Source organism: Telmatherina bonti (genome assembly GCF_933228915.1).
Source record: "Telmatherina bonti genome assembly, chromosome: 21".
NCBI lineage: Eukaryota > Metazoa > Chordata > Actinopteri > Atheriniformes > Telmatherinidae > Telmatherina > Telmatherina bonti.
Genome location: NC_136630.1, coordinates 13,537,519 through 13,564,528, shown reverse-complemented (window position 1 = coordinate 13,564,528; position 27,010 = coordinate 13,537,519). Strand labels below are relative to the sequence as shown.

The 27,010-nt window shown below is 43.1% G+C and overlaps 1 protein-coding gene across 4 annotated transcripts in view; it reads right to left on the bottom strand.

Moving 5' to 3' along the window:
• The window catches only part of LOC306771241 (zinc finger MIZ domain-containing protein 1-like), a 117,794-nt gene that overhangs the window by 22,323 nt on the left and 68,461 nt on the right, over nucleotides 1-27,010 (bottom strand). For all 4 annotated transcript variants that reach the window (XM_079260361.1, XM_079260362.1, XM_079260363.1 and 1 more), the window contains exons 3-5: nucleotides 11,548-11,667; nucleotides 6,283-6,396; nucleotides 4,113-4,218 (exon numbers count right to left, since the gene is read on the bottom strand). In XM_079260361.1, the coding sequence (XP_079116487.1) occupies nucleotides 4,113-4,218; nucleotides 6,283-6,396; nucleotides 11,548-11,616 (289 nt within the window). In that variant the 5' untranslated portion in view covers nucleotides 11,617-11,667. The remainder of the gene's footprint in view (nucleotides 1-4,112; nucleotides 4,219-6,282; nucleotides 6,397-11,547; nucleotides 11,668-27,010) is intronic.

Here is a 27,010-nt window from a genome sequence, read left to right as displayed (position 1 = left end):
AATTACACACTTATAAAACATGTAAACTGTGGGTATCCATGCCACCTGAGGCTCCAACCTCCCCCCCTGTCATGTGCAAACAAAAATAGTTGCACTCACCGACACAAGTCAATTCAGGTGCCTAGTTAGTGCAACTGATATGTGGCTTTAAAACAAAAACAAGCATGTAATAAGAGACATAAGGTCCAATGCAAATCAGATTTAACATGCAAACTGCCACTTCAGCTCTGCAGAGCCATGTGGGGTGACTGAAGATGGTACCAATCACCGCCTGCTGCTATAGACATAATAACTGCTACATGGGAGGAAGGGCCAAGCAGCTCAACAGCTCTTATCTCTGGTCTCTCCTGTCGGCATTTGCTCTTCTGGTATTACTATCAGCTAAGTGTGTGGTGGGCGACTTTCAGCCCTGCAAACCTGCTGTAGTTAACACATCAGTCCGGGTTGGTTGGAAGACTTAGTGATAGCAAAGCATTTTTGAGAAGTAGGTACACATATTTCCATGCACAACATCTTTGAGCTATAAGGCCACGGTGGAAAGCCATCTCTACTTTACAGCTGTGAAGTTGTAAATACATGCTTCTTAGGAATGAACAACTTGCAAACCCAATGAAAAGGTAAATGCTATCCAATAAAAGCAAATTTTAGAACTTTTCAGACTTGTTATTTGGATTTTAAAGGGGAATTAGTTGCTTTTCAACCTTAAGTATAAAATTCTCTCCTCAATCTGCATTTAAATATCTCGAACAACGTTTCTTGTTATAAAAAAAAAAAAAAAAAAAGTCACAGCTTAACTCCACGTTGAAGAACACTGACTGAAGACAGAGATGTAAAAAATTATATTTTGCTGTAGAGAAATTACACCCCTGTTGGCCTGTGCATTGTGTGCAGAGACCTTCATAGACATCATGTCTGACCTCTGCCTCTTAAGTGCAGGCTGCTGCACAATCACCACTTAAAACTACAGATCAGGCAAAATGTACATGATATCTGTACCCCGGTGTCCAAAACAGGGCCGTGCTACATATTAGCATACATATCAGCGGTTTCAGGATCACTATGGCAAAAGACTAAGCTATAGGTAAACATATCCAGCATGCACAGATGGAATGCAGTCATTATCTGAGCTTACTGGTCAGCAGTAATACAATTGCAATATTCAGAAATCTGACTGCATATTGTATTTATTCCTGATGTGGAAATATCTTAACATATATAATCAAGAAAAAATAACTTGTTCTTTTCAAAATTGCACAAATCAAAGTATTATCATTAAGAAAACCTTTTGTGGCAACTGAATAACTTCTCCTTTTTGTTTTGAAAAAACAACAAAAAAAAAAACCTCCACTAAACTTAGCTATAATCACACATGGTATTAAGCAGGTGGCCGCATAGCTCTGTGTTTGTCTAGAGCAGCAAACAAATGCAGCATCCCCTCCCACTCTGGCTCCTTCTTTTTCAGGCTTTAACAGGTTAGAATACCGCCAAACTGCCTCTTGATGCCACACCTTAAAGGCGCCCACGTTCACACGAACAAAACACAGTGAAACAAAAGAACAAAAACCCATTTAATTAGTTTCTTATTCTTCTTTTTTTTTTTTAAATCAGTGCTGATGCTGTTAACCACAACCCACAACATCTACAAATCAGACTTGAAGCCCTGCATGTGTAAAACGAGTGCAGCGACAACCCCGCCTGACAAGAGTGAGAACTAATTATCTGCTGAATGGCTGGTTTACCAGGCGTTTGTTACATGTGACAATGAATGGTTTGAGGAGTTGGGAAACTTCAGCTCCTCTCTTTTATACATTGGTGCCTCCTTTCACTCTGTAGAGCTGAGGAATTCCAAGAGCTCGCTGAGGCGAAACCGATTGGGAATGTGCCGCTCTGACCCTCATGCAGAAGAAATTGTCATTAAAAGTTCTGTCGTTGCTCTCCAACTTAAATGAATGGCAATAGCTGTGCAGGAGGAGTGTGACACCTACAAAATGAGTCTAACTGGGTTTGTTGTGTATCCTCTGGGATGGATAAGTGGAGAAAGGAGCCCCTGATATCCACACCAAGTGAGTGATCTCCAGGCTTTGGATGTGCCACAGCTCCACGTGCATCGCTTTGCCCTGTTGTCGGACAGTCCAAGTAATCACAGATTAATAGAGCAGGCTAATCCCATTCACAAAGAGGTCACTACGAGCAGACACATGCCCCTCCCCCCTAACTCTGCTCCGGTATTGAGGGCCACTTGCAAAAAAGGCAGAAGGACTCCAACTGGCTGATGCCTCCCACCCCTATGAGTTAGTCCATTAAAGAGATGAGCAGTGCAATTCATTAAATTACACTCTGCGTCGGAGTAAAAGAGAATTAATCAGCAACCGCGATCATCTTCATATTTAAACTGCTACAACTTCTGTAGATCCACCACCTGATAAAATCAATAAGATCCGATAATGAAGCTATTTCTTTTAATTTTTGGCCCGCAAAGATTTTTCTTTCAACGAAAAAAAAAAAAGGGACAAATTAATTCCTTAAATAGTTTGAGGCGCTCCATAATTAATCAATTTGTCAAAGCTACAACCTGTTTGAGCTGGAAGCTGGTTGCGAACATTGATTTCCCACCCAGCTCAATTTTCTGCTAAGTTCAGGAGTGGCGTTAAGATGGCATGACAGCGATGTAATAGCTCAACCACGTTATGGGTCAGAACCAGAACAAGTGAGGACTGGTTTAAAAAAAAAAAAAAAAAAAAAAAAGAGGGATGCCAAATCTGATTTACTTGTTAGCCCTCATGCGCTGACCTGATGTTACACCCCAAGACGTTATAAAATAAAAATCTGCTTTCTAACTCGGGTAAAATATAAATAAATATCAGGCTTACTAAACTCACTCATCTAGCTCTGGTTTCTGCAAGACTTACTGCTGCCATCCTGGCCCCATCATGTGACTGGCTCTTTTCCTCTGCTGCTGAGCAACAGCCCAGTTGGTTGTCTGGGGAAAGGGTCCAGCCTCTGGGGCCCTGTGGGAGTGTCTTTTAAGAGCCATCTCCACCTGGCTGCCTGAGAGGACTTTAACAACCTCCTCAACTGAGGCCTCCACTCTAAAGCTTTGTGGGAGGTTCGCAGGTCAATGACTTGGCTGCAGTTTCCTCCCCAAACATTCATGCATTTACAGGTACATAATTATCCATGAAATGTACTTTGGGATATTGCCTAGACTAGAGAACTTTCGGCTTTCCAAATGACTACTGTTGCAGGAAATTATTCAGACAGAGAATCAATTGGCAATCTTATCTAAGCCCATAAAGTGGGCTTTGAGATTTGATTAAGCATTAAGTAGAATTAGAACATTTGGTGGTGTTAGTTAATTGCAGAGAGAGAGAACAAATCCACACCCATCGCCGACATAACAGCGGCACGATTCCTCACATAAAGACGTAAATCAGAGAAAGGTAAGCCCAAGTGAAAATTCAAACATTATGTAGCTCTGACTCATGACTTAAGAAGGCTGAGCGGAGAGGCCAAGCACGTCGAAGCAATTGCACAACTCAGCTTTCCTCGTAACCTGAGACAGGTGGAAACCACAAATCACAAACTGTAAAAAGAGCACAAAATATTTCGGTTATCTTCCGAGCCGCTGACAGTAATGCATCTTCATTCTGGCAGCTTTTCACTGTGCTTTTCCCTCCGCTTGAAAACAAGTTTTAACAGCCTGCATCTGTCCCAGCAATCCATCACCGTGCTCAAATGATGGAGCAGCATAAAAAACAGGAAGTCATCACCGATGATGACAAGTTCTCATCCAATATGCCAGATGGAACATTCTGCTAAGCAATCTTTATCTAAAACCACGCAGAAGGCAACAAGTCTAGCTGTGGATATTCTGCAAACATCCAAGGCTTTTTTTGTATTAAACAACCAAACAAAATAAGTTAGATAGATAAACTCCAAGTGTGAGTGACCTACCGGCGTCTGCAGTTAGGCGTACAGCTAAGAGTATCTACAGTCCAGCAGCGATGGGGTGGGTAGAGAGCGGCCAAGAATGCAGATATAAACTTTGAGCCCGAGCAGGCCAGCATGGCCAGATGGCCTGAGACGGCAGTTGAGAAAAACTCTGGTCTTACCTGCTGATTTTGGAGTGAACTTGTCCCTGTTGGCAGCGCACACGGCCAGGAGCCGGTAGCCCAGGTCCAAGTCAAAGCCCTGCTGTGCTGCTACACGGCTGACCACCTGAAAACAACGACAAAAATCACATTTAATCACCGAGTTTGCTTTCCTCTATAGCTTCTGCATGTCATCTAGCTTACTAACAAACAGACAAAAAATCATTTTGAAGGATTTTTCTTTTACAGCTGTTGAATAAAAGCGAACAGCTTAACTTATCCTGGGATTCAGTATTTCGCTTTAACATGTTCCCAGATTCCACACATGAGTGACCCCTGGTAGCATCAAAGATCCAGCTCACTACAAGCTTATCAGTTCCATGTGAGTCGCTCGACAGAAAGATGAGGAGAAAACGTGGCCTCCAGTGCAGCGATGACCCACCGAGAGGAAACATTAAGAGAAACATCAACATGCCACGGGAGGTGATGTAAATCACCCTTATGTCTTATGCATTGCTTTGATTTACCTCCGTCATTATCAGCTCAAAGAGAGCCGCTCACATCACAGAGACCTTCAGGACATACAGAGGCCTGTTTGGACCAACGACCCCCACTAGATTTTTCTCCCTGCCTGCCTTTTTCATAGCTGTGGTCCTGCTGTCACACTTCAAGACAAGTCCTGGGGTAGCACAGCTGAAGGCTGCTGCCGACACCGTGTCATTATCTTCTTTAAATATAGTCTCGATGTGACACCAAACAGTGTATATCTGGCCTTTATTTATAGGAATCTCCCATTAGGAAGGAAAAATATGAGTATAGGCTGCCTAATTAGAATCTACACTCGTGAGAGACGCTCTGCTAGATGGTAATTCAAGGCTTTAATTGTACACAGTGAGTGGAGTTGTGGTGGGTTTGGCTTCCATAAGGCAAACACGTGCTTTACATCTAGCAATATGTAGAAAACCAATCCAATCCTCTGAGCGCCAACTGAAAGGTACAAATCAGGCCATGGAGAAGCATAATCAACCTGTTATGATTTGATAGGACATTTGTGAGTTTCTACCTTTGGAGACTGAAGAGACACAGGTTTGCATCAAACTTTATGAAAAAACAAACAAACAAAAGAACAAATAAAAAAGAAAAAACTGAAACACAACAGTTAGTGTAATTCTTTTGTAGGCACAAATGGAGGAAAATCCTGATGGTTTTTCCTTTTGAATGCTTTTGCCATCAAGCTTCAAGCTTCTTTGATGCTGCAGATTTAAAGAAATCACAGAAAACATCCAGTTTAAGAAGGTTTTTCTCAAAGAAAAAGAAACTATTGATTTTTTGGGTTAAAGCTAAACAGTGTTATCATTTTGATGTTGCACGGCTTGAGAAATAAAATTCACCAAGTGGTTTTTAGTTTTCTGTTTTTATGGTTGATGCACTGAGTTACTGAATACACTTAATTGTTACGAACATGTATTCAAACACATTTCTACTCTTCTACATAAAAATTCATTTTAGCAACAATGTTGAGAAAAAACAAGCAGTAGTTTCCTATTTTTAATGCTTTTCAGAGTTATAGACATTTTAAGTGTAATTTTTTATGCAGACTTGGTGAAAAGTTCTTGGTTTAATCGAATAAAAAATAATTTTTGCTTACTGCACTGTTACCGTGGCAACTCCATGTTGCAAGTTTCTTTTGTTTAGTTTTTTGAAGATGATTTCTGCACGTCAGATTGCATGATAATTTGTTGCTTTCTTACTTCTGACATTACACACTGCAGTATAAACCCGTCAGGTAGGGTGACGTTACAGCTCAGGTGACAGGTGACTGATGGCGGCTGCCCATTCATTGCTCCGTTGATGGTCTCCTCTGTATATAAATCAGTAAAAGCTATTTCAGATTTTTGAAAATGTCTGTTTTTCACGCACTGATGCTTTCTGCACCCACTTTCTGTCTGTTTCTCACTAAATTCATGATCTACAACAAAGGCTGTCTCTGATATCAGACAGAGCGGCGCTATCTCCAGAGTGAAGTGCTCTCTTCATTTTCAGTGACCTCAGTGAAGATCAGGCAACTAAACATTAGCTCTCCTGCATCCTCGAGGGAGCTACAGAAAGAGCCAACGCAGCAGTTGCTTTTCCTCGTCCTTGAACCTCCGGCGTGTGAGACAAAGGTAGCGGAGAGGAACTTGGGACTTACCGTCAGGCATCCCATCAGGCTTTGCTCGAAGGGTCGCTGGAATGCTCGGGGGTCGCCACACCAGTCCAGCAGCTCGGTTGCTGCTGTTTGGAAATTTGCTGGATTTTGTAAGTGCTGAGAGAAGAAAAAAGAGAAACATGTCAAGTTCTGAAACAGCAAACATCTCAAACATAAAATGTCAATTATTATTAATTATCCACTTTTGTAGTATATGTTTACATTGAGTCTTTTATTTAATCTCTTGCTTTATCTTGTCATATTTTGTTCATTCTATGTGTTTTTTGCTGCTACTTGATATATTGTACAGAACTTTGTGTCGCCATAGCTGGTGTAAAAAGGATTTTTTTTGATTCAGTGAGCAGCAGTGGATGATGGATCCTTCTGCTGTTACTATAAGATTATTGTCCCTGTGAATGAAAGTGTTGAACAGTTTCTCCTCAATCCGTTTGTCACTGTTCAAAAAGTTTCTTTGTTTTTATTTTCCCTGTGTGCTTCATCTGAAAATGTTTCGCAACAAACCAGTTTGAAAACTCTAGAAAACAACAAAATTTCGGCCAATGTTTGAATATTTGAGATATAGCAACGTGGTTTAACCATGCCGTTTGCTTTTAAGCATCAGCACTCTGGTATGAAGCACTCCAGTCAGAGGTCCCCTTTGCTGTAACCGTGTTCCTGTTGCTCGGCCTAGCCACTGAGCGCAATAAATCTCCCCGCATTGCTGCATGAATAGACGAGGAAGCCTTCGTTCCACCAGCCGGCCCTGGGCTGTGCTGTGACTTTATCTGACAACAAGCTCCTTGACCCACAGGCACTTCTTTATGTTTATTCCCTCACTGGAGCCAGCAGCTAACTGGTGAACCCTGTTGTCTGCCTTGCTGCAGAGAGGCAAAGGAAAGCAGAAAAATGGACTTCTGTCTGTGTATCCTCATCACGGATGGTCATCTCATCTGTAAAAGCTTTCAAACCTCAATACAAATCACTTTATACATAAAGGAGCACACACACACACACACACACACACACACACACACACACACACACACACACACACACACACACACACACACACACACACACACACACACACACGCACGCACTACCTCCACTCTGCAGTAATCTGCTGCCTTTCGAGAGATTATGCACACAAGCCTTTGTAGTGCACTTGTTCCAAACAGGAACAAATGGACTCCCACTCCACAGCATCAAAGGTAAATAGAGTGGTTTGTCAGCTTAAAGTGAACGGCTGCCGTCTTAATACATCTCCACGCTTTGATTTCACTGTCAGAGAGAGCGGAAGAGGAGGAAGCGACTGCAGTACAGTCACTATCTGGTGGTGGTGGTTATTTCTTGCTTCCTCTTTAGGGGGCAGCAGAGGTCAGGGATTGGCTAAGGCTGCTTTCATTTCAGTTTATTACGCTGGCGTTTGACAGGGGGTGGATGATGGGGTCTAGTTTATTTTATGCTTTGTCTGACATCGCTCCCCGCTTGCTTTATATGTTAGGGGAAGCCTGGAAGAAGACGTGGTGACGTGTACAACCTACTGGTGGAGAAAGTCTCCTGGAGAAGCGTGCACATCCACAGATGCTAAATTTAGATGAGACTGGAAGCTAGACAACACACGCAATCACAGCACTGAGGATGGAAAAGAGGGAGGAAAAAGGGAGGGAGGTGGAATAATGTAGAAGGAAGGGGGGAAAAAAATAACACATGCAACCACTTGGGCTTGAAGTGATTACTGTTCTTTGCACTCAGAACAATTGGTCCCACCAGTGTGGCTGTCACACGGCGAGCTTGGCACTGCCACGCCACAGATGTTCCTCTCTCTTTGGCCAAAAACCACCAATCAAACCCAAACTAGTGTCCAAGAGACCCCCCCCCCCCATGACTCCAGCATTTAGTCAATTTAGGGGAAACAAAGGCAGACAGGACGTGCAGCGTCCTGAGAGCACAGCTTTCTTCACATACAATCCTCCTCTGTAGTCACGTCTGGAAACAACTCGTACATCTGCAGCCTAACTGCAAGTGACAGCGCATGCGATCTGGCAAACGCAGACCCTTTCCATTTAAAAAAAAAAAAAAAAAAAAAAAAAAAAAAAAAAAAATCACAGTTTTTAATTTGCTGCTGTTGTTCTACATCCATCGACGCCCCAGAGAACATATTAATGGAAACAATCAACCCTGGAAAAGAACACAACAGCAAGACGAAAAACAGCTGCACAGTCTGTGCAGCAGCAGCAGCAGCTTTAGCAGAGAGGGGCTCCAGTTTATCTTGAAATATTGACGGTGATAGTCTGAGGGAACGCTCCTGCAGCGAGAGGACAGTTCACGGTTTCCTCCGAGCCCCTGTATGCATCACTACGAGGAGAGTCTGACAGCAGACCGGCTTCCCCACTGCGAGAGGAAAATACTGCCTCTGAAATAGATACCAGCAGTATCAGGCAACCCATCTTCCCCCCCCAAAGTATACACAATGGTGCAATTCGGAGGTGTGAGAGGAAGGAACAAATTGTCACCAAAAAAAAATGTGTTGTGGGGAAATCTGATAGCTGTTTTTGTGCTTATTTGGAGGTTAAACAAGTGAACATATGTACTTTTGCTTTAAAGGTTACAGAAATTTTCTCTTCAGGCATTTCCAGCTACACAGACAGGGTTTTGTATAGAATATCTCCGTCTGATTTAACAAACAAAACCTGAAATTACACATTTAAGAAAGCAGTGAATTGTCACACCTTAAAAGTGTAGTTTTATCTTTTTAATTACTTTAACAATAGAAATGGAGGCTTAACAAATGGATGCAACTCAGTTTAGCATCAACATTAAAAAAAAAAAAAGTTTTAAAACATGAAACATTGACCTCAAAGTTGTTGTCAATGGAATAAAAAGTCTCTTCTGTGTGTTGGACTGATAAAAAAAACCCAAAACAAAACAAAAACAGACACACATCAAATATTGGGTTAAGTTACTCTCACAAAATTGCATTATTACAATTTTACAACCAGACAGTAATTTAAGAATTACCACAGTAATGATTTTCTGATTTAACTTTCAACCCATGATTCAATCAGGTTGACGGATTCCAATTTCCTCCACTTTATCATCGCGCTCAGTGGTAATTTATCATTTGAGCAACAAAATCAATTTGTTCCCCTGTCCGCCGCACTGGCTGGGAGTAGTCAGACAGACATGTCACATCTCCCAGAAAACAGCAACACAATGGGGTAAGGCTTCATTTGTATTCCTGCTCCATGTCTGCACCTTCTCCGAGATGCCAAATTTCAGCATGTGCACACTTTCAATTAAAGCAAACAGCTGGATTGGTTTACAATATTTCCTTAATTATTTTAATAGCTTGGATATTTGACAATGGGGAGCAGAGGGAGAAGATAGTGAGTTAATTGTTCTGATCTCCCCTGATGATCATCTTTGTGTGCAGGGAGGAGAATAGACGGCCGGCTGAATGGGCTCGCTGCTAGTCTAATTGGCAGGACATAAATGGTATTTATTATGCAGGCCTTGCAAACCCTGATTGTCTGCAGCACAAAGCTGCCTCTATTAGCAGGGTGCTGGCTCTTACTGGTCGATTTGAAATGACCCAGCGCTTAACCATTTATTAGATGGACTGAAGGCCTCCTTGTACACCACGGATCTCTCTAATTGGCATGTTTACCCATGTATTGCTTGCCTGGGTGCAAACATTGGGATGTATTTGTTCAAATTTTTGTCTCGTGGGGTTAATGTGTTTAACCCCCACAACATTTGAACTGTGTAAACTGTTGTTAGACACAAGTAAACTCCTCTTCCATGTCTTTGAAACCTGTTTAACAGACCGTCCTCACCTTCATTACAACTAAAGGGATAAATGCTGAATTATTTAGAAGCCTGCTGTGAAGACGGTAACCATACTGAAGACAGAGTGTGTTTACCTCTCTCTGTTTTATTGCTTAAGAACATCAAAGCCAGTCACTGCATGTACTGTTTCCCTCTGCTTGCTTCCCAAACGTTCACCCCATCTCTTATCTGCCTCATCATTTCTCAAACTCCCTGCTGAGGGAAAAACAATTTGCCACTTCCGCGTTTAAGTACGAGCTCCATACACTGTTTCAAATGTACTTTTCAGGGAGGTGGACCCCGACACAGAGCCCTGAAATAAAATGTACCATCAGTTAAGAGAAGAGATCAAAGTGAGAGGCCCATATCCCGGGGTTACGCAAGTATGCCTGTTTAATTCTGTCAGGATTTCGTCCTGCCGTAAATGGAGGAAAGAAGAGAACAAAAGGACTGATGGGGAGTCAGCAGCGGTGGAGGGAGGGAGACGGGTCAGAGGCATGGTGGGGGGGAGGGATGGGAGCCTCTGCTCTTTGACCTCAGTCAGTAACCTGAGTCACACCAGTCCTGATAATAAGACTGAACAGATTAGCCACTTTACTGTGGTCAAACAGCACGACTGAGGAGCTCCCTGACCGTGATGGTGAATCTCTGTGTGTGGACACACACTCTGAAACCATTCATCATAAGTGGATGGTGGTATGAGTGGCACATGCTGTGTTCAACCCATTTAAAGGACATAATCAGAACACTGTTTTGATTCAGAGTGAAGGAAATGGTCAAAATATTACTGTACATGGCGATATAACCGTTGGCTGGGTTGTCAAACAAAGAAAACAAATCCATTTTTAAAAAAAAATAAAAAAAAGGAAAAAGCAGGCAGTGTTTAAAAAAAACTTTAAAAAGACCATCAGAAAATCTGGGAAACTATTTCTGAAGACTATTTTAAAAGATCACAAGGAGTGAAAGAAAAATATTAAACGGAAAAGAAATAGAAGTTCTCATCTCCAGACTTCTGCTCACTGCTGTGGAGTTTACTGTATATAACTGCGGCTTAAATGGATACTTTTCAACCAGAGCGTCAAAAAAACCCATTTTAAGTCAGTTAAAATTGATAAAGTTCATGCTGTATGCACTGAAACAGATACAGCCAACAGATATTACCATCTGGTTCCATATATTAAAACATTTTATGTCTCAAAGGTCTTTTGAAATTTGACGTTTAAATATGCAAATGATGTTTTATCTATTTGCATGAATAAAAACAAGTCTAATCAACACCAAAAATATCAGTTTTAGATGTTTTCTTTTTCATTACATAAGCAACAAACAAAATACTCAAAGAAGTCACCTTTTATGATTTCTGCTTCAAGTGCACATGCAACATAACACCTCATACTTTCTAAAATGAGACATCTGCTGTCACCGCCTCTTCCTCACCTGTTTGATACACTGCAGACGGTCATTTGTCTGCTGTATGTGTCTGTCCATCGATGGAATCGAGTTCATGTTGATTGTCCTTCTTTGGCTTCTACCTGCCAGCCATTAAACTGGAGAGTTCTGCAACAGAAACACAGACAAGTGTAAAGGCATCGCTCTTCCAAGGGAGGCTGCCAATCACATCACCACCAGGTTATTGCTGTTGCTGCTCTGTGTGTGTGTGTGTGTGTGTGTGCGTGTGTGTGGGCGCAGTGTGCTGCGAGCTGAGCAGGGAGATATCGATTTGGCAGGTGACAAGCACCTCAGAAAGCCCAAAGGATGACATTCCTCTCAGTTCCTGTGACACCCTTAACAAGCCCTGGCGGTTGCCCCTGAACGCAGCTATACAACTTTGGAAAGGACAAGCTGGACTTAAGACAGGATGTCTGGCCATGTTTAAAGCGCCCCGGGGGGTGAAAATGAACTGAGGTGGAGGGACACAGGCTCACTTGTAATGTGCAGAGCCTCACAGTCTGTCAGCATTATCTGGGAAAACTGCGTGAAGCTCTTCCATCCTGGCCTGTGAGAACATTAACTTGGCATGTGGCTCTCTGTTTACATTACTTAGCCATTATGTAATCTTTGGTTAACTATTATCTGTACCCTGGACCCAGACATGCTCTACATATCATTCCCCCTCCTCCTCTCTTCACTCTCCCAGAGTTCCTCTAACAAAACCCCTTACAGCGCACTATTGATTCTGGAGCAGCAGCTTATGGAAACCCTTCTCTCTCTCTCTCTCTCTCTCTCTCCCTTTCTTTTTTTTTTATCTGAGAGAATAATTTTTCACGGGAGGCAAACAATGGGGATGTGATCTGACATACTACATGAGATTATCACAAGTTAGAAAGTATTACAAGCTGCATTAAAGGTTATCAGTTTTGCCTCTGGGGGTCTGATTTAATGTTGCATTCAGTGTCAAATAAATATTACAAAGCGGCAGTCGGCTGTAACTCACGGTGACCTGCAACTCAAAGTGGAGTGGTTAGTGAATTAATAGGTGCATTTATGAGGAGTGAGAAGTGTTACCTCAACATACACCCTCCCCCCCTTCATCCTTTCTTCTACTGGCTACTGCAGGGACATTTCATCCTGTGGCACATCATCTCTCATTCAAAAATTCTCACCCCCCCCTCCCTCACTATGCCATCTTTCTCCATTACAGTCGCACAGCAAGAAATTTCCCCGCACAAAGTACCTGTGAGATGACAGAGGAGGAGGGGGGGGGGGGGGGGGGGGGGGTGGTTAAAAAAGAGAGGAGGCTGCATGCTGCACCATACTGATAATGTTCACTTAGGGGTCTCTAGCTGGATTTAACGGCAGGGCCAGTAATCTACTCCACTAGACGGCTAAAGAGCTTTTATGCTACCTATTGGAGCTGCTCATGCCTGTACTTGAGAGGAGAGAGGGGCACATGAGTGCATTCCTCTCCATAAATTAGAAAGCTCATAAAGAAAAAGAGACATCTGAGGATTTTTTTTTTCTCTCTCTCCTGTCTTCACAGATGGAAAACGTCTATATGCCGACATTTCCGACGTCTCGCAGCACAGCGTGCTCGCTGGTTGGAAATGTTTGTAACGGGGTGGGGCAACTTTTGAAGTTGCATATAGATTCTACCTCCTTAAAAAACATGAATTTCAAGACATTTATGAGGTCGACCAGCTTTGAAAGAATGTTTTGATTAAAGAGATCTGATTTAAAAGTGCTAGAAATAGCAAAGCAAAGTAAAACACAACAGCTTTCAGTGACATCTCTGAATGTTATTTTAGAAAAGTACATAAAAGAAAATGTTTCATGAAAATGCTTCTGAAGTTTTGGAAATTGTGATTTTTTTTTTTAGCAGATATGTAATATTGTGCATTCTGTGTCTGTTTGTTTTAGCATATTCCTGCTGCGAGATGAAGCGAGTTTTTTTTCTAAAGATTTTTTTGGGCTATACCCCCTTCTAGGCAAGAGGCAAGATACACTCTGGATTGGTTGCCAGTCCATTGCAGAGCCAAAACAGAGACAAACACTCAGTCACTTTCACTTGTAGTGAGAATTTAGAGACACATAAGAACCCAATGTTCATGTGTTTTAACAGTGGGAGGAAACCAAAGAACCTGGAGAGAACTCCTGCATGCACAGTGAGAACATGCAAACCCCACTCAGAGCAGTCCCGGCTGGCTTAGACCAGGAACCTTCATGATGTGAGGCCCCCCCCACGCAGCTCCCAGGGTTTTTATTTCTGAACTGTATTGATGTCTTTTTCTAAAATTACATTTTGTATTGTTCTCAGTGCCATTTGGTTTTGTGAAATATCTTTTTGCGTATACGTGTGTTTCTTTACCACAATAAATGACTGATACTAACAACATCTTCAGATACATTGTGAACATGGATCATCTCCGTCACCCAGGAGAAAAGCCTGTTTAGTGAGGACACATCTCCATACACCGACTTTCCACACATCTCCCATGTGTGAGCTGCTGTAATACCCCACACAGACCTCTCTCCGTGTCAGATGACAGCGAGATGAACCCCGGTGACCATAGTCCCCTTCAGCCACCAGCAGGTGTCTCCCTGGCCCTTCAAAGTCTCGGCTAGTGGCACAAAGAAGGCGGAGCGGTGTTGCTTTAAGCCTTTACAAGCTCTACAAATCCTCAGCTGCTGCTTCCTAACAGGGCCCACTCAGCCCGGCACTGCCTGTCTGACCTTGTGGTTATTGATGAGCGAGTCGACCTGCTCTCTCCGGCTCTCTCCTCCCTCCTGCCCTTCCCTCTGCGCTCTCCCTGCTTCTCTCTCTGTGTCATCTCTCTTACCTCCAGCAGTGAGTTAAAATGAGGGGAATGGAAGGTTGGACTGCCATTCACCTCCCCTGTGTTTTTTTTTTTCTTTTTTTCCCCCCTGTTAAACACACGTTGTAACAACACTTCTGATCCTCCTGCCCTGTAAAGCTTCTGTCCACTTACTCTTATTTACTCCCAGGCTTCCTAACCGCAGACAAAACCTGACACAACAAGGTTAGGGAGCAAATTAATTTCCAGATATTTTCTTGTTCTAATTAAAACGCTCTTCCTTTGTTACATCGTTGATGACTAGCAAGAGCCAATTTAAAGATTAAACCTGAGATGCTGTGGAGATAATGACGACAAGATGCAATTATAAGCTTCACCTTATTTAGGTGCCCTTTTCAGACGTTATCATTTCTTGTTTTCTCTGTGATCCTATTTGCCTTGATTCAAACAGAAATCCCATCAACTGCTTTGAGCGTGAGAGGGGGAAATCGCTGCAGTTATGTGCTTTACTTGAGCTTAATTTACTGCAAATTGCACGGCAGGCGTTACACAACAAGTTGAGAGCTGTGGATTCCTGCACAACAAAAGACACATGGTGTGGTGGTGGTGGTGGGGAATGGAGAGTAGGACGGGAGGAGGTGGGAGACCCGCTTTCCTTCTCTTATTCAAGGGGGAGCTAAAATATATGTATTGAGTGGGAGCTGTAATAAAACGAAACGGGTGAGGAGATGCAGGCTGGGGAACAAATATGAAAGGCAGTGGAGTATGGCGGCAAGGCGGTGGAGCACCACCGGAGGATTGGATGAAATTATCTCTTTATAATCAGGGGGCTTCTGCATGGCTGCCTCCTCCATTGCCCAGTGACAGATGAGGTCTACTTCTTCAAATGGGCTTTTCACCGCGCTATCATCCCACCTCTGGGGTAAAACAATGTTTTTCTTCTCCTCCGTACAACTACTTTAAAGCTTTGTTTCCACCCTGTGGAGGCTCCCATCAGAGAGGGTCCATGTTTGCCTCATTCCATACTCATGTTACATAAGCATACCTTGAAGAGAATGCGGGTTTTATTTAATGACAAAGTTTAAACAGCTCAAATGTTTTTTTGTTTTTATTCCAGTTTGGAAATTAAGCATTGTTTCAGACATCCAAAACCCAACACTTGCATCTTCGAAGCGGGTTTCTAGCGTCCATGAAGTAACGACTTGTGTGCCTCTGCTCTGCAGGATAAAAACCCAATGAGAGGGAAAGATGGGAAGACCATGATTAGCTCCATCCTGCCATCGCAGCAGAACAGATGGATCACGGAGCCTCACCACCAAGCCGCCGAGGTGCAGACAAGTGGTAAACACATTTCATTAATTCATTTAAAAATATGGCTCCCAAACCAAAAGTTAGGCCTGTCTGAACGAGTTTCTCTTTTTAACGTAACCTTTGCAAGTGAACTGTAAAGCTTTGCAAGCATGTGTGTGTGTGTTAGGGTACCTTTCTGAAAAGTTCTCATGTCACAGCAGATGGTTAATAATTTTATCGTCTTTATTCCCTTATTAACACAGGTTTCGTTAACACGGAGGTTTGTTAAAAATTGGTTCAAAAACTATTTAGACAGCAAGCCATGCTGGCCACCATCCCAATCACACACACACACAGGCACACACACACACACACACACACACACACACACACACACACACACACACACACACACACACACACACACACACACACACACACACACGCACGCATCTTCTCACCTTCCCCTGAGTGCTGGACTGGCATCATGATACCATAACAACACCCTCAGTCACTCCTAATGTGCTTTACAACAACACTGCAGGCAGGGTGTTACACCTCTGCAGAGCAGTGCGAAACACCCCCTGCAACCAACCAACACACACAGGAACACACACACACACACACACACCTCACTGATCGAAAGCTACTAAGCCAAGCACTGCTGACACTATTAAAACAGAACAAGGTGGCCCGAGTGAAGATATCTGCATTGCTCTTGCACCTTACGAGGACACTCGGCTCAAGGTGATGGTGTCCGTGTCCGAGTCGTGTATTGTAGGTGAATTAGGCAATAAAGGAGTAATCTGTGCCATCATCCACTCTGGTTCTGTTTGTGGCACTTGCTTAAGGGTGATAAAGATGAGGGAGGGGTAGAGGAGAAGGAGGAGGATGAGGGGGGGGGGGGAGCATCTCCTCACCCTCATGATTTTAATGAGCTTTGATTCCCTGATACGTCTTGTTTTCTTCCTGTCGGCTGAGGCCGGCATAAAAGCTCCCGCTTTAATTATCTTAACATTGTCAAGACGCTGTTTTCTAGCACTGAGGGAGAAATTGGGGGGGGGGTGCTTTAGTTTGGAGAAGGCACCTCTAGGACTCCAGGTGTCTGCCTGGTGAGTGGCCAGGCAAGGACAAAGCTGTGTTTGTTGGATGGAGAGGATGGAAATGGATATGAAACACTGCCGAATCCATTGTTGCTTTACAGAATGTGCCATAATCCCCAGCAGGCTCCATCCAGAGCTGGCATGGAGGATAATATGAGCTGCCACCCCCCCCTACCCCCATTTTTTCTTCTGCACACACATATGGACACACAGCCACTTGAGTGTATACACACACACACTCTCACACCTCCCCACATGGCTCCTTAACAGGCTTGGGAATGGATTTCTTTTATTTAATGTGGTTTGGTCTGCAGATCCAGCGGCAACCGTGAACGAAGGCGGGTTCCAAGTTGTGCCACTCACTCTCGCACGCACACAATCGAAAAGGAGCCCTGCCGCGTCGGTCGCTGCTCACTGATCTCTCCTTCTTTCCATCGGTCTTCCACCATCTCCCACATCCACCCCTCCCCTCTCTCTGCCCTCTCACAGTTTTTTTTTTTTTTTTTTTCCCGCCTTCACGACAGCTCACATAAGCAAGCCTCCTGGATTCCTGCGGGAGCCTCACGTTCAGTATACAGAGATTGTTCAGCCATCAGGCACATCTGCAGCATGATTAGAAAAGCAAAGGGAGCATGGTGGTGGAAGCAGGCGGGTGGGGTGGTTGAGGCCGCCCTCCTGCTAGCAGGAGTAGAAAACAGAGGGTTGGGATCACTGAGAGGCCTAAGCAATATCTCCTCTCTAACCAAGTGTAACATTTCACCATGTCTCAGAGGCCGATCTCTGCCTGCAATAATAATAATAAAAAAAAGAAAGGACAAAAGCATATAAGGGGCCAGTATTTTTCTTTATCACCGAGCCCCCCCCCCCCCCCCATCAATCCTCCTGGCCTTTCTTGAGAACGCAATCAGAGAAGATCCCAGCCACCATGCAAGCATGAGGAGCATCACCGTGGTTCCTCCTCTTGTTTGCTCTCAAATGCTTCTCAAACAGCAATTCTTTTAATTTCCTTCCACCCTCACGCTAATAGCAGAGGAGGAGGGGATAGGGGATGGGGGGGTCAATTCCTCCAGGGCGCTTGAAGCAGCACAGATGAGCCACATGACTCTGCTAGCACCACCAAATCAAAGCAGCAGGAAACTAACAGCTAGCCAGCTAGCCCCGCGCTCCTGGCGTCTGCCCGTGGCGCTCCATCAGCCCCAGCTCACAATCCCCCCCCGCACCCCGCCCCTCCCACCAAAGCTCCTCTTTCCCCTCCGCAATCCTTCTGGAATTTTGGAAGCATGTGATGATGATGAAACCAGTGAGCTAAAGTGTAAACCTGCAGCTATTGTTGCAGTATGAGGTGAAATCACAGCTTCTCACAAAGAAACCCACCGCTACTACCATCCTTGTCGTGAAACACTGCGCCCTAAAAAACATTGCCTCTGATTGTGAGCGCAGAGGAGAAAGTCAAAGAGGCGTTTTATTTCCATTTTTGTGAGTGATATCGTTGCCACAGAGTTGCCGACTGCTTCAGACCCCCTTCATTCCTTTCTCTGTTTTTTCCTCGCAGTCCCCCGGTTTATTATGCATTCAGCTCATGTGTCCCTCCTGTGAGTGGCTGTTCATTTTCCACATACCATGCTTAATCCGGCCAGCTAAAACTTTGAAATAGCGGGAGCTGCAGACGCTACCCAAGAGGAGCCATTATGAGGTCTGGGAGGGAGAGACTGATAGTGTTGGGGGGAGGAGTGACAGGCGAGCTGCAAGATACATGGAAAGGAATCCAACGAAGGCTGAGAGAGGAACATGAGCATGTTTGTGTGTTCACTGCTTTACAAGTGTATACTGTGAAAGAGTAGCAGCAATGAGTTGGTTTTTGGCTTGCATGTGTGTGTGTGTTTGATGGGTTGTCGGTGTGGGCAGGGGAGGGATGGAGGACCTCCTCGTCTCCATTGTGCCACTGACCTTCGGCCTTTTGTGACTTCGAGTGAATGGGAGGAGAGGAACAGGGAGAGTGAGAGATTTTAAATAGTGCATGAGCTCAACCTGCCCGGACACTGATGGACAGCAGCAACATGAGCTTTCTGTTTCACCCAAGGAGTCTGTGAAGACATACCATCAATCTGCCAGACCTTATAATGACCTCGCTAACATCTCCTGCTGAACTCCTGCTTTTTGTGTGTGTGTGAGGGTGCATGTGTGTGTGGATGACCAGTTAAAATATGGGTTACTTAAACAATAATAAATCAACGTTTAGGGTACAAGCTTCAAGGTCCAAGAAGCACAGAGTACACCTTTAAACAGCCTGTTTTGAAATGTCAAAATTTAGCGATCCAGTCATGTGCAAAAAAGAAAGTCCTTGCATTAATTTGGGCCCCCCAAAAACCTGGCCTCTTACCCAGGGTTTCATCGTTATTACTTGGTTAGGAGTTATTTTTTTAATTGAAATGTCCAAATTTAATAAAAAAAAACAAAAACTTGTATAGTTTCCTAGAAATAAGCAAAGTCTCATCAGTATTCATGCAGCAAATGACACCTTTTGCTCTTCAAGACAAAGACCCTTACAAGGACGGGGTACAGCCTCCTCTAGCAGCTGCTTCCCCAGTTTGTAGCATGAATAAGAAATGGCAGCTAACAGGGAGGATGGAGGTCAAGATCAAGTAAAACTTTGCACTAAAACTTCTCATGTGCACAAGCCAAATCAAAACCATTGACTGCAAAACATCTTGAATAAGATTCAGCAACATCTGGACCTTTTTTCTTTTCCTTGTGAAGAAACACAAGCAAAAAAATGGGACTTTTGTGGATTTTATATCTACATCCTCATCACAAATTCAACATTAGAAGCTTGCAAATTTACATCTTAACAAGTCCGAAGCATTTTGGAAGCCAGCTTTTGAAGATAAGAAAACTTTTTTGGCTGAAATATTGTTTGAAATTTCCAATACTGAGTCAACTTCTACTGATGAATAATCATTTTTTAATTATTTATATAATTACACTGTAAGAACAACTAGGGACTTTTCTGCTGATCTAAATGTGAGACTAACTTTTCAAAAAAAAGTTTTCACTTGCTAAACCTTCGCTTCACCACTTTCTGGACATACAAAACTGATTTGATCCAACATGTGAGAAGAAGAACTCTACTAACTCATGTGAACAGCATGTGAACGTGGCTCATTGACATCTAGTTGTTTTTTTTTATAGTTTGATAACTCACAGAGAGGAGTAATCCTGTGTTAAAAGCTTGCTTGTATCTACAGTTATCAGCCCCTCCAGGGAGAAACCTCTCATTCCACAAATGTGCTCAATTAAAAAGAGCAGAGAGCTACAAGAGGGGCAGCGAGAGGCCATTCCCTGTGCCTGTTTGATCTGGATTTCCTAATTGGTCAATGACAACACATTACCAGACAGGCAGACGCTTGATCTGCAGAGAGGAGGCTTTTGACAGCAGCGGTTTGACCTCTCGTTCGCCCTCCCTTCACTAACGCTGTCCCACAAGCTCCCCCCTTCCATGACCAGGCAGTGTGTGTCTGCATGTAAAAGGGGAGTAGGGGGTCTGCTGTGTGGGAGGAGGGCTGATTTAGAGGTTAGGCAGCACAGGCTGCAGTAAATCTGTGTCACAAATCTTCCTTGGAGCCGTGGGGTGGGGGGGGCACACACAAACAAGTGATGAATCCCATGCAACATGAAGACTTTCACCTCCCCTCCCCTGTCTCTTTTTGAGAAAACATTGTGCAGCTTGGACTGTTCTAATTTGCTAAAATATCGTATGTTTTGATTGCCTGTGTGTAAATGAGTCAGGAAGCTTCTCATCTCACATGCAGCTGTGGAGAATGCCAAAATGTCAGGGATGAAAAAAAAAGGAGATTCTCCTCAGAGGAGTAGACTCAGCAGAGTCCTCAATCTCCATAGATGACATTTATTCATTTTTCTTCTTTTTTTTTTTTCTGAGCAAGTCTTTCTGTCCTCATTGAAAGATCCTAATATGATACATTATTTCCTCTGCCCCGAGTTGTTGCTCTCTTTTTTAAAGTCACTCCAGCATAAAAACATCTTGAGGCAAATCAGAGCACATGCAAGTAGTCTCAGTGGTGCAGATGACATGTTGGTAGGACGGTATGTCTTATTTTATATAATCTTACAGCAAGCTAAAAATAGCATCAGATGAATATTGAATGCCCGAATGGGTAGCAGTTGGCGCGGGTTACGCAATTGAGGACTTAAGCTGTTATATGGCACGATGGCAATCAGTAGTTCACACACAATCACCTCACAAACAAGTAAAAAAAAAAAAAAAAGCTGCAAGACAACATTTTATGAACTGAGAAAATTGAGGCTAACTGTTAGCACTCAGTTGTACTTTGAAGGCATAATTAACAGGATTTTGTAAAGATTTGACATGTGCAAATGGGCTGAGAAGTTACAAATTTTGCAGCCATGTGTGCTCATCTGAATCTGGGCAGGTTGCAGACTGAATAAAGTTCCCTCACTTGACTGCAGGGCAACAATCTTAGGCTTTCGGTCTTTTTCTTCATCAGGGCCATTGGAAGCTTCTTCCACCATTTATTTGCTTCATCTATGACTCAACAGTGAGCTGAAGTTTTGCTTTCCGCTCTGATAATATATAAAATAATTAGAAGCATTACCAGTGATTATTTTCAGTTTAGCGTTGTAGCTTCTTGGCTTTGTTTTGCACTTAATTAACTGACTAGGAAGCCTCAAATAAGATGCAGTTACCGACAAATGCTTGGCGGTTTTGAGATAATTAATGCATCTTTGGTTGGCGGACTACTACATTAATCAACACTTCATCAGCTCACCACACTTTCCTGTAATGGTAACGCGCGCAGATCACAGGTATAATAATTCAGCAGTAACCTGCCTCTAGATGTAGAAAACAACGCAGCTTGGCATCACTCATCAGAAGTCGAGGCAGCTTGACAGGTGAACGTAAACAAAGCTGCTTGCAGTTGCATCTCTAGAAGTGTGTGGGACACGCACACATACACACACAGACACAAAAAGACAGACACAGAGACAAGGCGTGAGAGGCAGCCCCGAACTGGGGAAGAGGAAGAGAAATGCACGCACTGGATCAGAAGGGTTCAGGAAATGACTGCTGCAAGAAGTGGAAAAAGCTGAGAAATTCTGTATCCTCCTGTTTCAGCCGCTGGAAACTGCTGAACCATCAGCAATTACAGGCTGGCTGGGTCATGAATCTCTCTCTCTCTCTCTCTCTCTCTCTCTCTCTCTCTGCAGTGGTCGACTCGCTTGTCTGCTGGGGTGATACTGCAGAGGTGTGTGGCCCCGCTCACCTGGCTGGCAACAAACACCCTGACAAAAACTGCTGCATGACTGCCATTAAAAGAGTTGCAAATCACAATGACACTGTGCATCTCCTTTTCCATGACTGCAAGGTTTACGTTGTCAGCAGCGAACCGACATGCAAAGCAGATGTTATTACGGATGCACAGGTGAGCGTGCTCCATGAGCAGCAGAGCAAACCGGCTGTCATGGTGATACAGTGCGAGCAGCGATGAGACAAAGGCGAGGGGGCGCACTCACATACGTCAGGACACAAGTAAAAAGTGCTGAACACATAATTAGCTAATCCAGTAGAAAGCACAGATAGGCTGTCACTTAATTAAAATGATTAATTAAGGGCAATATAAAAAAAAAAAAGAAAAAAAAACTTATTTTCAACCTGCTGTCTATAATTACAAGTGACTCTTCTCTGCGTGCACGTAAATGGCTTTGCACGTGAATGTGTTTGTGTGTGCGCACGTGATTGGTGCGTCTCAACAAAAGGGAGGGAAAGAAGTCAGTTTGTGCGGCTCATTCAGCGTTAGGATCCTCAGCTAATGAGATTAGTCAATAATGGATTGAAAGCAAGCAGCCTCCACCGCCCGACACAATGGCCACAGCGGCTGTCCTGTCAGCGACACATCCTCCACTGGTCGATACTCACACAGACACACTCAGAAACATATCCAAACAACGCGGGCCCCCTTTTTAACATACAAATTGTGTTATAATATCGAGCGGCGCTTTTTTTTTTTTTCTCCAGACGGAGCTATGTGCCTTGGAGGCCACAGACGATTCCTTAGGATCTCTATTCAAATTGTACGCATATATGCAGTCTTTAGCTACAAACGAAAAAAAAAAGAAGATAGATTTGGACATCATGCCGGGCCCTAAGAAGCCTCAGATCTCTTTCATCACATGAATGAATGCTTGCTGGAGAACACTGAGAGAAAAGAGTCCTGCTAGATGTGCCACCACAGAGTGTCTGAGCTCAGGAAGGACAAACAAGTCTCAAGAGTTGAGAACTCTTCTCTTCTCAGATAAACAAAGACATGAAACGGACTTTAAGGCCAGCTACAGCGTAAACAGAGCTCCTTTCAAATGTGTGAACAACCTGTTTGCAAGGGTAGAATAAACCTTGTAAAAACAAGACACAGCAAGCCGCCGCTGTTCCGCAGAACCTTGATGCAGCATTAACAATAGTGAGTCTTCGATAAAAAGCAGCCTGAGAGTAACACTCAATAGATTGCTTGTATTTATGTTGACAATCTGCTGTTGCCTCCATTCAAAGTTGTACTGAATGGCACCTTATAGTCGATAAGCGAAGGCGTAATTTAGAGTGGGAGGCAGATCCTTTTAGTTTGGCCCTTGAATTTTACAGTTCCACTCTAATTTACTGAGTAAAGTCTTTCACTTCCCTTCGGTAAAAATCCAGATGGCAAGATTCTGGGTGGACAAAAACCCCTCAAAAAACAAAACATAAAACAATTCCTTCACCCTTTTTTATCAAGCGCGCCATCTCAGCTTACAAAGCAGCTTTCAAGCTTTTTTTACACAAATTTACAACTCTTTTCTGTCAGGTTCTGCTCTGATTGGTGGAGCTTCATGGAGTCTTGTGGATGTGCCAGTCACACTCCAGGCTGACAACTACATAAAGGGGTTCCTGTGAAACTGCTGTTTAGGTTCATATATTTACACATTTCCTGAAAAACAGAAGTCAGTTGGCTTCGCCCACCTCCTGAAAAAGCCCTGTCTGCTCCTATCGATCAGCTCCTGTCTGCTCAACATCAGCTCTGCTTGAATTTAACTTCCAGAGACCATGTCATTGGATTTATAAGATCTAAACATGCCCCATGAGTGACAAAACAGTTAACATTGCTGGTTGCACAAAGCCTATAAAATTTTGCTTATTTGGTTAATATTCTGCTTCTCTGTGGGCTGCTTTAAGCAAACCGTTATTTTATTAAAACTTTTTTTTCAAACCTCTGAATTAAAAACTAAACATGGATAAAATGACAGAAATGTATGATGTTTTATATATATATATATATATATATATATATATATATATATATATATATATATATATATGTATATATATTATATGCAAAGGTTAAGCCTCTAAAAAGCTTTGTTCCTGTTTCCTTCCCTCAGTTTCTTTCACCCGGAAAACACATGGGAACTTCATCAGGACAACAAAGACAGGCTATGATTTAACCATCAGGATTTTTAAGCAAATGATTTACCGTATTTTCACGACCATAAGGCGCACCGTACTAAAAGGCGCAGTCTCAGTTATGTGCGACCTTTCTGTATTTAACACATACATAAGGCGCACCTGACCATAGGGCGCGGGTTTTATAAACCAGTACAATCCACGCCCACACTTCCCCCTTTAACATTCTCAATGCACACAAGCATACAAGTATGCCTTTTTAAAAATAGAGCGGGAGCAAAACCGAGTTTGGTTGTGCTTTAAGTATTGATTACAAAGTACTAACATTTTTTAATCATCAATCAATCATCAATAGGCACGGGCATGGTAAAACACACGGATAAAACAAGCACACAAGTGTGCGTATTTAAAAATAGACCGGGACCAAAACTGAGTTTGGTACTCACATTTTTTTTTTTACCGGTAATCGTCATCAGTCAAACCCATCAAAGTCCTCATCCTGTTTTTGAATTGAACAGCTGCGCTAAATCTCCAGCAAACATGTGAGGTTCACTTTCTTCACTGTCAGAGTCACTTTCCGTGCCGTGCGGCTCATCTGAAATGATGCCGGCTTTTGCGAAAGCGCGGACAACAGTGCCAGCAGACACGTTTGCCCAAGCGTCTTTCCTCCAACTCGGGCCACCTTGCCTTTTATGTCCACGGAAACTCAGCTGCGTCTTCTTTACCTGTCGGAGCTCGTTTTCCATCTTCCTCCACTTGCGAACCATCGATTCATTCATCTTAAATTCTCTCTCGGCTGCTCGATTTCCATGTTGCTTGGCGTAGTTGATGGCCTTCAGTTTAAACTGTGCTTCATAAGCGTGTCTTTTTGCCATTTTCAGGGTTGTTAGAAAAAGGTGTCCTGCATAACGCACATACCTGTTCTTTTATATGCGATCAACGCCCACGCTTCACCCTTTAACGTTCTCATGGTGTTCTCTACTACATCCGATTACAACAACAACAACAACACGCACACAAAGGGCGCACTGCACTATAGGGCGCGCCACACACTTTGAAGAAAATCTAAGACTTTTATGTGCGCCTTATGGTCGTGAAAATACGGTACCTGAAAATGTTCTGAAGAAACTTTGAAATGTAAAGTCACTTTCTGTACAAATTTTTACCTTCCCAGTGCATCTGTTCATGTCTTAAGTCGCTCCCTCTATGTATTTAAAAAGGTACGTCTGTTTCAAATGTTGAATGCAAATGCAGCCACTAGGGGGCAATGCAGAGTCCAGAGTATACTTTTGAGTTCCAACATCCGTTTCAGAAAACACTGGCTGCTCACAGTTGTGCCATACTGCTCAACACTGCCCCTACGATTTCTGATGGTACTGCTCCATTTGATCTGATGGGGAATGCAACTGAAAGTTCACTGAAAATATTCCAAGATAAACACAAAAAGAATGAATAACAAAGACAGAAAGCTTAATTTGTTTATGTATTTAAGGTTAACCAAAATGGACTCAGGCTTATAAAGATCTTTTGAAGTCAAACCTATGGAGCCTGACTGTTATAGACATGTTTTCTATGAAACACACAAAAAAGCTGCAGTTAGACTATAAATGAGAAGTACGAAATAATCTGTTTAGGTTTACGTGACGCAAAGAGTTGACTACAAGTCTGTGTGTCTGGGACTGGATTTTAGTCTCTTGTCTCTTTGGAAAAAAAAAAAATTTCAATCTACGTCAAACTACTCCAAACCAATTGCACAATGCTTTGCAGTTTTACATGTTTTTAAGCAGTCTGCAGTTTAAGCTAGTTGTCTTGTTGCTCCTCAAGCCAAGTAACCAATAACATCACTTTGTTCCTCTACATGCCCTTGAGAGCAGTTTTAGTCATCTTTTATCCTTTCTACGAACCCTAGAGGCCATAAGAACACCTGCATAAGAGCTTTTGTTTGTCAAACGTGTAAATAAAAATCTATTTTATTTCTATAAGTGGGTGTTATTATTTTCTTCCCCGAGAATTGAAATAAATAGAAAATAAGCCTTCATCAATGGCTCCAAGCTCCTTTCTGTTACTGGTAACATTTTGATTGTGTGGTGCTGTGTTGTGTTGGTGTTCCCATCAGGCAACCTCCATGGCTGAGGTCAGCACCATGCTGCCAGAGTTCAAACCCTCGGGTAATTTGTTTTACCGTGGCCCCATCACCGCCCAAACACAGGGCGTCGTATCAAGTAAACCAATTATTATCTGACATGAATCGGAGAGCGGTGAGGTCCCACACGAGCGCTTCCACTATTATTAGCTAAATGCCTTTTTCTCTCAGCAAAAAAAAAAAGAAAAAAAAAAGCGAAAAAAAAAAGCACCTTGTTCCTGATTCCCAGCGTGTCTATTCTGCTACTTTATCAGCTGCCAAGTGACTCATTTACCTGCAATGTGAAATTCTGTGTGGGATTTAAAGGTAATGTAACCTACATTCAGACATGAAAATGAATTAAGCTGCTGTTTCTTTTCCTCTCACTTTTCCTCCACCTTTTCTGTCTCAAAAGCATAAACAGCAGTCAAAACTGAGTGCCTTCTCCTGCTTAGTATTTCACTGTAATTCTCCTGGGTGGACACCATGCTGTGAAGACAATCTGCATTTTGATAGGTGTACACTGGAAGCTTCCACATGGCTCTTTTAAAGGCGATACATTGGAAAACAACATGGGACAGGTACTTAGAAATGAATTTCTAGGAATATTAAGTACACTGCTGAGTGGAACACTAAATAACTTGGTGAGATTTATCTTGTTTCATTA